The sequence below is a fragment of the Thermobia domestica genome, chromosome 9, assembly GCF_964235325.1.
Source record: "Thermobia domestica chromosome 9, izTheDome1.hap1.1, whole genome shotgun sequence".
Taxonomy (NCBI): domain Eukaryota; kingdom Metazoa; phylum Arthropoda; class Insecta; order Zygentoma; family Lepismatidae; genus Thermobia; species Thermobia domestica.
The window spans coordinates 161,781,067-161,796,118 of NC_137462.1; the positions used below are offsets into that span (position 1 = coordinate 161,781,067).

A 15,052-nucleotide genomic window follows, 5' to 3' on the forward strand; every position below is an offset into this window, starting at 1 on the left:
ATGAAGAAAAGAACTCTACTATGTTGAAGACCAACCTAGGTTGTAGACCATCGACTGTTAAATCTCTGGTCATTCTAAGTTCTTACCAATCACGTTGTGGAAGGAGTTACGGCGAGTGCCTGATGTGTTGTGATGCTTTGTGAGGATGGGAGTTGCGTGGGTTTTTCTACTCAGTTACACTACACTTGCACTTTTCTTTTTTGTACATTTCACATATATAAATCCCCTTCTTTTTCTACTCTTTTCTTTTTCATCCTACACTCAGGCCCGTATATAGGTAAGTGCTCGAGCACAGGGCGGCAAAATTTTGGATTATTTTAAAGATTCACAATAAAGTAATATTTAAAAGTAGCAACCCGCAGAGTCCCGCGCAAGCGCGAGAAGATATGTTAATGTGTTTAATTCGCTCTAATTACAGTAGTTACTAATTAGCTAGCTTATCTGATTATTTTAAAAAGTCATTCTTTCCCAAGGGGTGAGGATGAATTTGAACATAATGAAAACTGATACCAAAAACTATGTATTAAACACTAATACCTGTCGTTTTCGATTACCTTTAAAATCTCGTCCCCTCCTTGGGAGTGCAGTACGACCTTCAAGTTGAAAGGGATTAGAACTCACTATTCATCTCAGCCACCCAAAAAACCACGAATTCAACTCTTATTTTTAAAATGGTCCCATGCTATTTTTATGGGGACTTTGCACCTCATATCTCAGCTCAGGTGTGACCTAGGGACCTGGAACAGGTCATTTTGATCATTTCTCTGAGAACTTTAAAACATACTAAAATTTCATGTTTCCATCTATTAGGGTTCTCGAGTTGAAAAGAGCTACAGACAGACAGCTTAAGAATTAAGAGAATGCATTTTCTCCGAACAGTAAATTAAAACCTACATGAATAAATTACATGCCAGTATTGAGAGAATGTGTCCCCAATGGATGAGTGGCTAAGTTCGTTGCCTCCTATTAAGCTGTCACAGGTTCGATTACCAGTGCGGACACAAGTGATACGTACAGACCCCAAATTAAGCTGTAGATCCCGTCCTTAGTACGTCATCATCCCATGGAAGGCAATGGCAAACTACCTTGGGTTCACCTTGCCCAGGGACCTTTGGGTCAAACACCTTTGGGCAGAACACTACATCACAATAATCATCATTGAGAGAATTAGGCCATTTAAAATTACGTTGTAAATCCGTAACTTGTCATACCTAAACTGCTACTCAGCGAGAGCTGATAGTTTTCAAAATCACGGCTTGCTTCCTTGTTTGAAACATAAATTTTGCGGGGAAACAAACGGCAAATTATTTAGAGCACAGGGGCGTACAAAGTATAAATGCGGAATTGCCTACACTTCCCACTTTCTTCCAACTTTGTGCCCCATCCGCCTAGGCCTTCAATCCTCTTTCACTGTCTGAATTTCTTTCCTGATTTTTACATTTTTCACGATTGTGTCCTTTCTCTTCCCTATTGTGTCCTGTATTTTTATTCAATTTTGTTCCTGAATCACAAATCCTTCTAGTGAGGTACATAAGACAATTTTGGAATTGTAGCACACATAACTATATAGCTGGTGCACAGTCCTCTTTCGCCATAATGGTTTTTGATTACAAGAAAAGACGGTGTGGAAGAAGAAGGAGAAAAAGAAAGACATATGAAACGTATCCGTGTTGTTTATCTTATGTCCCTGTACTTTGTTGTTTTCGTGATTTGTGATTGAGGACGTTGTGGTGAATTTGAAAATTTAGAATATTAAACATGGAATCGAAACCACAGAAAATGCCTAAAGTGGCTAAGGTTTGTTTTACTTGCTATAAAATTAGTTAAGCTTCATATTAAGTAATACTATGCTAGTTTAGTTCTCGATTTATTTAGCATTTTTCATAATTCATTAGTTTTATGCTTTAGATCAGTGGTGTCCAATTATAATGAGCCTGAGGGCCGTAACCATCTTTACTAGTAAAGTGGAGGGCCGCAGCTAAATAATAATAATAATAATAATAATAATAATAATAATAATAATAATAATAATAATAATAATAATAATAATAATATTATTATTATTATTATTATTATTATTATTATTATTATTATTACGCTACAAAGGAAAAATACAAAAGAGGTATTTGAAATATTAATTATTCAATCTGTGACAAATGAGGGTGACTAGCAGCGTTTACAAGGGCTGGGATATCTACATCCATTCCTGTTGTTGTGAGCCACACGAGATGTAAAAGAAAAGATTTTCCAAGGCAGTTTCTGAAACTAATCTTCACAATTTTCATGGTGGTAAATGCACTTTCACATAAATAAGTACTATCAAACATTGACACTCTTTTCCGACCAAACACAGTTTTTAGGGAAAGGTGTTGTCGTGGATGTCCGCGCCTTTCTGTTGTATTGAAGCGCTAAATGGATGCGTTATTTCGAAAGAAGAGTGGAAACATTAAACGAATGAATAAATATATATGAAAATACTATCAGTAATAAAAATCGTGAATCGTGAAAGATTTGTGGGCCGCAGAAAACGGTTTGGCGGGCCGCATGCGGCCCGCGGGCCGCCATTTGGACAGCGCTGCTTTAGATTGTTACCTAAAGGATCATCTTTAATTTATTCATGATCTGAGATGCCATAGACCACGAAGTTACGCGAGGTTGTAGAACACACATTCTCCGTTCCAATTAACTAATAGACAGCAAAAAAATGTGCCCTGCGAGGCTATAACCCGCCTTCACTCACTAACGCTCGGTCGGCAATACTATGTGAATTAAATTTTAAACTTTGGTGCAGAAAGGATTCAATCTAGCTACTAACCTATATGGGGGGACCTGTGTTGTAGAACCTTCCCCAAAGTTATCCTGCGAAAAGAGAGAAATATAGGTCGAGTATTTTCCTTGTACTATTATAGAGAAAGTGGACGGCATTGTAATTTAGCAATTATTTCAAACAACACCAATGCCTTTGTTAGTAATCGCAATTATTGTACATGTAAAGGAGTAAGTCCGTAAAGGTTTACTTTTGGCGCACTGCTAGAAAGAATTGTTGAAAAATTATAATTCTATCACTAATTTCCTTCTTATTGTCCCCTAATTGGTTTCTACTGGGCGACATGAAAAATATCACATGTCTTAGATAAAATTCAAGGGAGCCACCAAAAGTAATTTTTGAAAAATTACTTTTTTTTATACGGTTTGTATATGAATGACTTCTAGATATGTAGCATAAAAACTACACTGCAAACAACGCAAATCAACCTATGCTAGGTGGGCAGAAAAGCACGAATGCCATCTAACCGAGTCAGTTCAGGGCGAAGCAGGTGGGCCTGCACGGGGTGCGTCCTAATAGAGCAGGCACGTCAGCGAAAGTGAGTATGCGTAAGCGAGGGTATGAGAAAGAAGTGAGATTACCAATGATACGAACTTTAATAGCACTTGTCATAGTTTCTTACCAGTCACGCTCCACTTGTAAACATAAAATGCAGTTTTTATACACTGTGCAAAAAATATGCCGCCGGTGGAAGATAGCAACTAATAAAGCCATCTTTCATATGCACTCACTTATTTTATTCATCGTAAACTACTTTGCACTAGTAATCCTACACTTGTTCCCGAAAGTGCAGCTGTATTACTTTGTTTTTAATTCTGTCGCATGCAGAAATTTCTTCCTTATAAACATGTCTTTACGTACAAAATATTAACTTTACCTGTAAATCTTACGAAATGTGGTGCGCCAAAACTACACCTGCACCAGTAAATCTATGAATTTCACTACCGGTGGGTTAGAAATAATTTATGATCCTAAATAAGACAAGGATCCAATTGACTTATACTAAGAATTGTCTTACAAGTAGACCTCACCACTTCGCCTTTGCGTCAGCAAAAGGAAACAACTACTGTCTTAATGTAGGATTGAATATAAGACACTGACAAAAATTTTAAGCTGTTAATGAGCACTAGAAATAAGGGAAAACGAAATAGAAACATGGATGTGGGAAAGCCATGTACAATATAATTTGATTGTTGCAAGACCGATTTTTTTTTTTTTTTTTTTTCGAAATAGCTGGAGCAACAATAGTTATGAATTCAACTATGTAAATCGAGTTAGGAGGGATGTTTTTATGACATTCCGGATCATGACCGCCATCTTGAAATCCGCCATATTGGATCGAAGTCAACTTTTTTAAATGGAAAGAAGGTCATGTGCGGTATCAAACAACAATGATTTTTTCTACCCAATCTCATGCAATAATTAGTTTGTCCATATCTAGAACGGTTTCCAACTTACTGTTCTTTTAATGTTGAAAGTTCGTTGTTTGTATCAGACAACAGAATACTATAGTGACAATGAACATAGCTCCAGAAATAGCATTCTTACAGGACAAAGTTGCGGCAATGAGAGAAGTGCAAGTCCTCAGCATTCATAAAATGGTCAAAACAGAATTTTGCAGAGCGCCATGAGCACCTAATAAAAAATGAAGCGTCACAAAAGTTAATGCCGGGAACATTAAAAACGTATTTCTTCGGCACCTCGAACCATTCGATCGGATTATCAGTAAATTCTGATTTACAAAATGCATATTGAATCATTCCTGTGAAGCGAGGAGACTGAAATTGATTGTATATAAAAGAATGCAGAGTGACAATTGTATCTCTGTCATGATGTTTTGAATGGAAATGTTCGTCTTTATTGCATAATCCCATATGGTACCCCAATATGTTTTGTATTTCAAAAAAAATACATCCAAAGGTCAGTTATGCCGGTGGTACCTTTTGGAATTTGTCACTCTTCCACTGATTTCCCAGGTGGAGCTGTTGTACGTCGCACCTCTTCATTATTAAATGTTGCCCAGCTATTTACCATAAGTAAATTCCTGCTACCTGTATTCGGCCAATAGGAACTAATATATCATTCTTGCAGTTCATGTAATCCCATTTTACCAGATGTTGATGCTGTCATATGTATATTGCCAAGTCTCTGCACTAACCTATTAAATCCAGTCTGCAATGTTACAGGCACTATTCCGTTCTTTTCCTGGAGAACAATGAACAGCTTACCAACTAACTTTAAAATAATTAAAGGCATGATTGTGTCGGAATGTGTCATAGCAATTACATTTATTGCAAGGGCCTCGATTTTCCTTTTGTTTTTTATATCCAAAGTTCTTGGGTCACCATTACAGACATATTTAAACTCAAAATTAGGCAACGTCTGTTTGACGCTGTGAACGTAGTCTTTAGCAGTCTGCATTAGATGTGGCTAGCGCTCATCATGAAGTCTTGTTTTAAAGGTTGTCACTTTCCGTAGCCCGATATTATAATGTCGTTTGAAGTGCAGTAGCCAGGCCTCCGAGGCTTTAAACTGTTCATACCCAATATTACGTGCAACGTGGCATGCCATTTCCTGAAAATCACTGTCTGATACCGTTTGCAAAAGTACTTCACGTGCGTGTATAAACTGCATGTACAATGCCTCCCGTAAAAGGGAACTTTTGTCTTCGCGTGATAGTCCTTTATTTTTTTTCTTAACACGATCGTAGGTCCACTCGCTAATGCGAAATCGGTTACATATTCTCTTTTTACCGTGGTTTGGATGTTGTGTCATGTAGTTAATAATTTGTTTCGTCTTCTCAACCGAGAGTGAAGCGCCTTTCTTGCGTTTAGCTGGTGATGGAAGTGATGCGTCTAAAGTACTTTCTTGGACACTTGGTGTTCTGTCGGCATCTTCAGAATCTGTTGAATGATTACCCTCTTCCGCTTCCATACTAGCTTCTTGATTGTTTATCTCATGATGTGCTTCCTCTAAAACATCCAGAGTGTATTCCATTTCGAATTCAAGTTCTTCATCCGTTAGGAATCCAATTATGTCATCTGCGATTGCTCTTTCCTGTTCTGATATATTTGTTGCTTTGTGCTTGAACTGTAATGTCTGCAACTGCTGCAAAAGGTACATGGCAATGTTTGCATTATTTAACGTCATGGTGTGTCGCTTTTTAGTCTATATTTGTTGCCTGCACACACACTCCCTAACACACACACGCACGCACCTCACAGAATTACAAACATAATACAATAAACGAAATAAGTATTTCTCAAACAATTCCGAGATCACGAGTAGAATTGACAGTGAAAATAAATATTTCCTGTACTTGTCTCCTTACAAAGAATTTTGACGCTGTAAAATGGTACGTGATGCACGTAAGCTCCTGCCTTCTACCGTAGCTGCTAGACCAGGAATGCCATTGGCAGCCAATATTTCTTTCTCTTCATCGTGCTGTCACTACTGCTTATAGTTTCAGTTGAATGCACAAACGCAAATACGAAGTGGCGAGGTCAAAACCACTTTATGAATGCTGAGGACTTGCATTTCTTGCATTGCCGTAATTTTGTTCTGTAAGAATGCTGTCTCTGGAGCTATGTTCATTGCCACTGTAGTTATCTGTTACAAACAACAAATCCCTTATCATTCAAAGAACTGTAAGTTGTAAACCGTTCTAGATGTGGACAAACTAATTAGTGTATGAGATTGGATGGAAAAAGTCACTATTGTTTGATGCCTCACATGACCCTCTTTCCGTTTGAAAAATTTGACGTCGATCCAATATGGCGGATTTCAAGATGGCGGTCATGATCCGGAATGCCATAAAAACATCCCTCCTAACTCGATTTACATAGTTGAAGTCATAACTATTGTTCCTCCAGCTATTTCGAAAAAAAAAATCGGTCTTGCAACTATCAAATTCTGTTATACATGCCTTTCCCACATTCATGTTTCTATTTCGTCTTCCCATGTTTCTAGTGCTCATTAGCAGCTAAAAATTTTGTCAGTGTCTTATATTCAACCCTACATTATGACAGTAGTTGTTTCCTTTTGCTAACGCAACGGCGAAGTGGTGAGGTCTACTTGTTAGTGACTTCAAATAGCACCGGCCCATTCATTTTCGGTGCCGTAACTCAGTGATATTTGCCTGCCTCTGATCAATGACGCTTTCTGGGTTCCTGTAATTCCATGTGAATTACGTATTAAAATCATCTCGTGCTGGCATACTTATGAAAACATTAACCGATTAGTTTGTTCTGTTTGTTTTTTAAGCTAGTTAGTATCTATTATTATGTATGCTAGACTATCCTCGGCATTACTCGAGCAGACGGTTCTACAAATTTTGACATTTCTTACATTTTGAGGTTAGGTTAGAGCTTCTAAAATGCTGTAATAATTCTTATCTTCAAAACGGTTTTACTGGTAACCAAATTTTGACAGAATCATTACACCTTCAGGTTGTTTTGTTAACGTCCATTACAAACGTACGAACCGAAAATTCTAGCCGTCTATTTCTACCCACATTCTTGTATTCTGCGCCTTCCGCTTTAGTAAATAGTTACACATGCAGTACATTCACTAGCATTCAAAATTCATTTCAATATACTGTGCATTGACAGAAATTACTTATATTCACACTCTCATTCTTTCTCGAAAAATGTTTCACATCGTATTTTACTTATAAATTTTCTATTTGGTCGAAGCGCTACTCGAGTGAACCCCCATTCTCAAACTTCACGAAAAGAATCTATATGAAAGCTATTCGAAATCGGTTGTTTCTAAGATTTGGACCAACATATGAGAAAGTAATCTTTTGAAACCACGCAGTACAAAACTATTGGCTGTACAGAAAGGAGTTTAAAAGCTTTTTAATTAAAATTGTAATACGAAGTTTAGATTTTAAAGATGCCGTAAAGGAAGTGTTTGACCTAAATCGGAGAACATCAAATGTTCTCTTGAGCTGAGATGCATGAATAAAAAAAAAACCCTTGTTAGTTTTGAATTAAGGTTTAAGTTCCGATAAGCCCCGCTAGACAAAACCTATGTGCTAAGTTAATGAAAGAAATCAAACCTAACCTAACAACCTATTAATAAATAATTACCTAGTTATATCATAAATACTGTCACAAAGTTTGGAGTGGCAGTGCTGCCATCTGTGTATAAAGCGGAAGATGCATGTAGTGTGTGTTTGTTCATGACATACGTTGATGTTGTACTGAGTTCTGATGGAGTGGGGCGATTACGAAAATCGTGTAGCAGTAATTTCACTACACAGGGTCGGGAAGACAGCAGGTGAGATTTTGAACCTCCTGAAGCTCCTACAAATCAGCAAGAGATCCGTGTATCGCGCCATACAGCGATACGCCGAGACTGGAACGGCAGCTGACCGCGCAAGGAGTGGCAGACCACGAACGGTACGAACCTCGCAGGTCCAGAAAGCAGTCGCAGCAAGAATTCGAAGAAATCCTGTTCGAACACAAACTGTGATGGCCTGAAATGAACATCAGCAGAAATTCCATTTCTCGTGTGCTCATGAGTGACCTACATCTACGGGCGTATAAGAGGCGGACTGGTCACTTTCTGACCCAAACACTAATGTCGCAGAGGGTCCATAAATCAAAGAGAGTGTTGCGGCGTTACGCCCACAATCTGCACAGAAAGGTTCTGTTCACTGACGAAAAGGTGTTCACAATTGAGCAGACTTACAACGCACAAAATGACCGTGTGTATGCCACGTCATCTACTGCAGCTGCTGAGGCAGCTCCAAGGGTTCAGAGGGCACATCATCCTGCCTCAGTGATGGTTTGGTGGGGAGTGAGCTACTCAGGCACAACCCAGCTGCATTTTTGCGAACAAGGTGTTAAAATATCTGCCAAGGTGTACCAGGACACAGTGATAACACCTATAGTGAAACCAATGTCTGCTACCATGTTCCCTGGAGAAAGGTGGACCTTCCAGTAGGATTCCGCTCCAGGCCACAAAGTGAAAAGAACCCAGGACTGGCTGGCACGGAACGTCCCCGACTTCATTTCTACCGCTGATTGGCCTTCTATCAGCCCGGACCTTAACTCTTTCGACTACAAATTTTGGGCAATCCTTCAGGCAGAGGTCTGCTATAAACGGCATCATTCTGTTGATAGTCTGAAACAATCCTTTACCCGAGCAGTGAACAATTTTCCCTGGACGTGGTGCATAATGCCATTGCCAGTGGCCGAACAGACATCGTGCCTGCATCAAGGCCAAGGGGGAACATTTCGAAAAATGATTCGTGCGTCAGGTGTACAACATATCAATGTAAAACATGACCAAAATAAATTGCCTTGGTGTTAATACTCTCTGTGTTATTCATATTCAAACATGTGATAGTATTTATGATATAACTATGTATTGTCATGTTGAGAAGCTAGCGAGGTTTAACGGACTACAGTAAATGTCTGAATTAAGGTATTATTGAATAGCTCAAGTGTGACCTCGTGTAAAGTGATTCTCACCTGTTCAGTTTTTGTGTTATATCGATTGAAAAGTTTTTTTTTTTTTTCCACAGATTGTTAAAACTATATAGGGGAGGCCGGGATAATAAGAGACAAAAAAAAAAAAAAAAAATCTTGCACTTGCATTGATTTCTTGAGGAACTAGGAAAAAGTATGTAATTGTACTAAAACAATGAAACAAAACTGCTGATGTATTAACACATTTTTCCAGTTGCTTTTTCACACCAAGAAGAATCACGAAAAATTTTGGCAAAGTCAGTGTCTCTTATTACCCCTAAGGGATAGTAAGAGACACGGTTCTCAGTACTCATACACATAGAATAGAAAATGAGTAGTGGTTTAAGAAAAAATCTTCAGACAATTCTGAACAATTTACTTTTTTCAGATCTGAAATATGTACATATGTTCCCGAAATATCAAGATTTAAAAAATGAAATTGAATAGTTCGTTCGGAAAATTTATTTACCTGAGTATTAAATATCAAAAACCATTAAAACTAAGTATAGTTGCGTTTTGCTGAATCTAGATACATCATAAATAAAACTCGCACTACCAAATAAAAAATTATGCTGACAATAAATTTTCTGGAGAATGTCATAAATTAACTTAAAAAGTGCCTAAACTCTCAATGAAGAAAAAACACCGCATTTGAAAAATAGTTTTATCTAACTTAAATGGATTGAAAAAGCTATTAAATTGTAATCCATATACAAGAGAACATTGGAAAATGTTGTAAACCTATTGTCAAAATTTTATGTAAAATTTATCCTATGTAAATCTACATTTTCGAAAAATATGTAAGATGAATATTAAACCTTTTACGGTGTACAGTCGAACGATCATATGAAAAATGTACAAAAGAGTTTAGAAATGTCATGCTAGCCTATGTAAAATCCAAGTTAACATTTAAAAATCTCATAAATGTAATTTAAACTTTAGTGTTACATAATTACAGCAGGTAGGCCTTATTAATTATCTTAGGCTGGATCACTTAAACAAACATAGGAAAAATGTGAAGGCCAAAAAGAACTGTTAGCATATAGGCATGAGTTTAACAAATTTTAAGAATATTCCTACAAACACCTAGGCCTACCAAAAGAAGAGGAGTCATATTTAATCTTTCTGTTTTGGTTTCAAAAGTCCTTTTCCACTTTGCTATGAACACAGCTAATTTTTTGGAGCTATCCTCTGGAAATCTAGAATGGCCCATTTCCATTTCCATCCAGTTTGATAGGTCCATAAAACACAAATTTGGATGTCCTTGTTTGAATGTCATCATAGGCAGGCCAATAAAAACCACTTAGTTTTTTTTCAAAAATTTAACTTTGCACATTCCTTCCTCTGGGAAAGCAATAACCCTCCCAATATACCAGTCAAGATCGTAGTACACAGCGTAATACATTTGTAAGCAAGATGATGCTCTGGTTGGATCAATTTCTCCTGACAAACTTTCACCAGTTGATGATGAAATTAGTTGATCCAAAGCATATTCTCCACTGTCACTATCTATGTACAGATTCTGACTGAATTGCCAGAGTAGGAATTTTCCTATTTACTTTCTATATACAAAAAATAGCAGGTTATACTAATCACATGGCGCTAAATAAACATGAAATTGAACTGGGATAATGAGAGATAGCTGTCTCATATTACCCCTTCAAAATTTCTAAAAGGGGTAATAAGAGATGCCCTCAATTGACCTGAAAGGCAATGTTTCAGCATTTTTCAAAATTTCACATCAATCTTCATAATCTTAGTCACGAAGTTGTATAGCAGTCATTTCCACATTTGTAACTCACTTTTCGCAATAAAAGTTTATTTTAAAACAGTCACGAACTTCTATGTTAAGTTCAAAGTGAAGGTATTTTTTCATAGCGTGACAACAATATAAAAACTCATATTAGTTCATAAGTGCAAGTGGGGTAGGAAAGTAAAAGTATTGACGTTGCCATTACTTATTTTTTTTAAAATATAATTTTGAGATTTAGGGTATTTTTTGACCGTGTCTCTTATTACCCCGGCCTCCCCTATATATATAAAACAGGAACAGAGTCCATTTCGAATTGCTTTCATACGTACTATGTTTGATTTGCTTTTGTAAGTTGAGTTGAGTTGATTTTGAGTTCAACGTCCCGTTCAACAGCGAGGCTATATGAGACGTGGACTTACTGATTAATATGGAATCCGAGCCACATGAACTCCCGCTGGGAATCGAACCCGGGTCTCTCACGCCAAAGACGCGTACGCTAACCTTTTGTAAGAAGGTTTTAACAACCTGTGAAACACTCAGCAAATTTGAGGGAGGGGATCCAGACTGGGTAGACGTATCTTTAGGTCGCATAATGTAGACAGTATTGTATTATGAAAAAGGGAATGTTCGGTGGTAAAATGTAATGATTGGAGAATTGATTAATACACAGTAAAATCGTCCAAAATAGATACTGATAATAGGTGTTAAATTTGGAAAGGGCACTTAAAACATGTACCGGTACCTAAATTGAGAAATATTTGCTTTTATATAATCCTTTGCAAATAAAATTTTGAGAATAGAACGTAAAGTTTATAAAGATTTCCAGGAACTAGTTACTTCCAACGTAGACACGTACAAAACATAATCCTACTTTTGAATTTCACCCCAATGATTAACCAAATACTTAAACGGATTTTTCGTGATTAAATTAGTTCTTACGTTGCTGAGAATCGTTGTGTTACGGAAACCTTCTTTCCACTAGAAATTGCCAAAAGGATATGAATTTCGGATATCCGGGTTTGGCCATGTCCCTTTCCGTTTTATATAAGACTTTTTGGTCTGCGTAGAATCGAAGAAATAACGCACAGGATTCTTCATTCCCGAAATAATGTTCAACGTGCTATCTAATTACCTCACTTCGTAATTCCTTTCGTTACTTGAACTTAGTTAACGGATTTTTCAGGCTAGTTGTCTCTTCCTAAAGTTATTTCCCTTCATTCCATATTTGTTTTGTAATTTCTTTCACGAACTTAATTCTAGGAGAGTGTGTAAATCGGTTTCAGGACTTTGCATTTCGTGGTGGCAGGGATACTTATTTAGAAAATGAATACTACTCCCCCACCCCACCCCATATTTTCGAGAATGGATAAAAGGTCTGAATTTAGGCAGGTGCTTTAATAAGAGGTACAACATATCGAAATAAAAATTTATGGGCACAATAAAATTAGTATAAATGTTACGCAAAACCATAAAACAAGATTTTAGTAACAAAAATATAATTTTAGGCACGGCAGTAGAATTGGCAATGTACGGTAACCAAAATCCGTTCTTCAGTAATGTTGCCTGATAAAGTATTTCTGTTGTAAATCTTTCGAAAGAGTTGACGAGTAAACATTAACATACGGTACATGATATCATTGTGTTTTGAAAATCAAAAGGGGTACATCATTAAAAGAAAAGGAAGCCTCTGTCTTGTTCTAGTTACCGACTGAAAACGTGTAAGAGCTCACCGAATATAGTCAGAAATTATTTTTTCTTTGGAGTAAAGAGGTGTTGTTAGATTCTCTTTATTCTCCAAACATAGCTGGTTATCGGAAAGTAATATAACCTTCCCATTCTACTTTCGTACCCTTCTGCAACATGGATATCACGTACGGATGTTATTCGAATTAAAAACTAAACAAAGTATTTATAGCATTTGAAATGACAAGGATTGCAAATAGGGCATTTTTTAACTGATGAATGTAAATGTCTTCTTACCTGTGGGAATTCATTGCAGATATAAATATATACATTCATTATATAGCGCATAGGTTATATGCGATGCATTAACACTGGATTAATTCACGAACCTGTTTATGCGCCAATAAGACTTCTATGAATTTCACAATAACTTTATAGTAACATTAACAGCTTTCTTGGTTATTCCTTTAGCACGTACTAGACATTATCTTTATTAAATATTAATGCTATTGACATGCATATGAGGAGGTGTATATGTAAAGAAACCCAAAGACTGTTTACTAAAGCAAGTGTGTCTTTTAACCAAAATATTTATTTTTTATTATTTTCTTTTAAATTCTGCGTAGAAACTTTTGTCCTGCTTATAGTATATTGCCCATTAATTATTTTAGCGTGTAAACAGTGTTTGGGAAGATATTAAGATAGCCATTAAACAATGCATTTTTATTTGTTAACAGTTCTCAAGATTGCCATTAAACAATGCATTTTTATATTTTAACAATTATCATGGTATATACGTAGTTACGTGTATCAATGAATTTGATGCAGTGTCTGTTATTTTCTAGGTGAAAAACAAAGCTCCTGCAGAAATCCAGATAACTGCGGAACAACTTTTACGGGAAGCAAAGGAACGAGATCTTGAAATCTTACCACCGGTAAGTTGATCAACATTTTTGTATATATCACTACTTTTCTTTTGATTTAATTTGATTTTTGATGCTTAATATGGGAACTTTTCCTTTTTTTGTAATAGTGTGTATAAATGGGGATATGAATAATATTAAGACTTTACTAAATGAAAGACTATGGAAATTCCTTACATATTTGCACAATGATAGTGCTCAGTGTAGTAATTTATCTGGATAATGATTTCATTTGTCTGTTTGCAATCACTGCTGCAAATAGATTAAAAATTCCTCCATAATCTTCAATTTATTAAAGAATATACGAACTTTAACCTACTATATTAAGACTTGTTTACTAGCAGTAGTAGTTTGGTATGCTTTGAAGTAGCTAGTGCTGCTATGGGGTACCGTGCTTTTTTGTGTTTCTGTTCCGAAACTGTTTTCGTTGTAATAAAAATCATTTTCTTCTGGTCTTAACAAGATAATAAATAGGTAAACAAGTATATTTGACATTATATTGACTGGTAGAATGTATGGAATACATATTACAAGATGAAAATTATAAACACAATTTTTTTACTAGCTACTGGAATACTGAGTTTACGGTTAGTATTATTTTCATCATGTCTGAGATATGTATAACTTTCTGTTGACGAAAATTTCAAGTAACGATGATTTCAAACCAATGTATTACCCTAGAAATTATAGTTATTTTAGTTATTACTATTATAGTTATAGCTGAAATAAGGAGCTACTTACACCCACTTGCCTAAGTGCCATGAACAGTTTTATATATGTGTGTAGAGAGAGAGAGGTTGATTCATTTATATTGAGCCGAATTTGAATGTGTCATTTACCTAAACTCTGTCCCACCCTAGGAAGATTATAAAACGGAAATGACGTTCAACGAGCGCGATGTTGCCACTTATTATGAGTAAGAGGAAGCCGATTTGAAAAAAAAAAAAAAAGAAGAAGAGCACAAATTAAACAGCGCAGCGGTAAGCGACTCAATGATAATAATAATAATAATAATAATAATAATAATAATAATAATAATAATAATAATAATAATAGTAATAATAATAATAATAGAAGAGGAATTATAATTACTTACCATACGAAATTTACTCCTGGATTCACGAAACGCCCAAATCTTTACTCCGCACAACTTCAGTGGGAGGGAGTTCGCAATGATAAGGTAGAGACGAAGAACTTAATGTTCGGCTTCCTTTGCAATGCTTCCTTTCCTCTTCCTCTGTAGAAACTTATATGGTAGAAACAACTTTATTTAACATTTCTATTACTTCAAATTTGTTGCAGCTTGAATCACATTCAACACCTTTATTTTTTAACTACTCTACAATTTCTTTTTTGGTACATGATTTCGTGTGGATTTTTTCGTCTT

The 15,052-nt window shown here is 36.2% G+C and overlaps 1 protein-coding gene across 1 annotated transcript in view; it reads left to right on the forward strand.

Moving 5' to 3' along the window:
* Positions 1 to 1,624: 1,624 nt before the first annotated feature.
* crn (pre-mRNA splicing factor crn) overlaps positions 1,625 to 15,052 on the forward strand; it is a 57,094-nt gene continuing 43,666 nt past the window's right edge. Inside the window, exons 1-2 of the mRNA XM_081772097.1 lie at positions 1,625 to 1,797; positions 13,588 to 13,677. Of these exons, the coding sequence (XP_081628223.1) occupies positions 1,759 to 1,797; positions 13,588 to 13,677 (129 nt within the window). The 5' untranslated portion in view covers positions 1,625 to 1,758. The remainder of the gene's footprint in view (positions 1,798 to 13,587; positions 13,678 to 15,052) is intronic.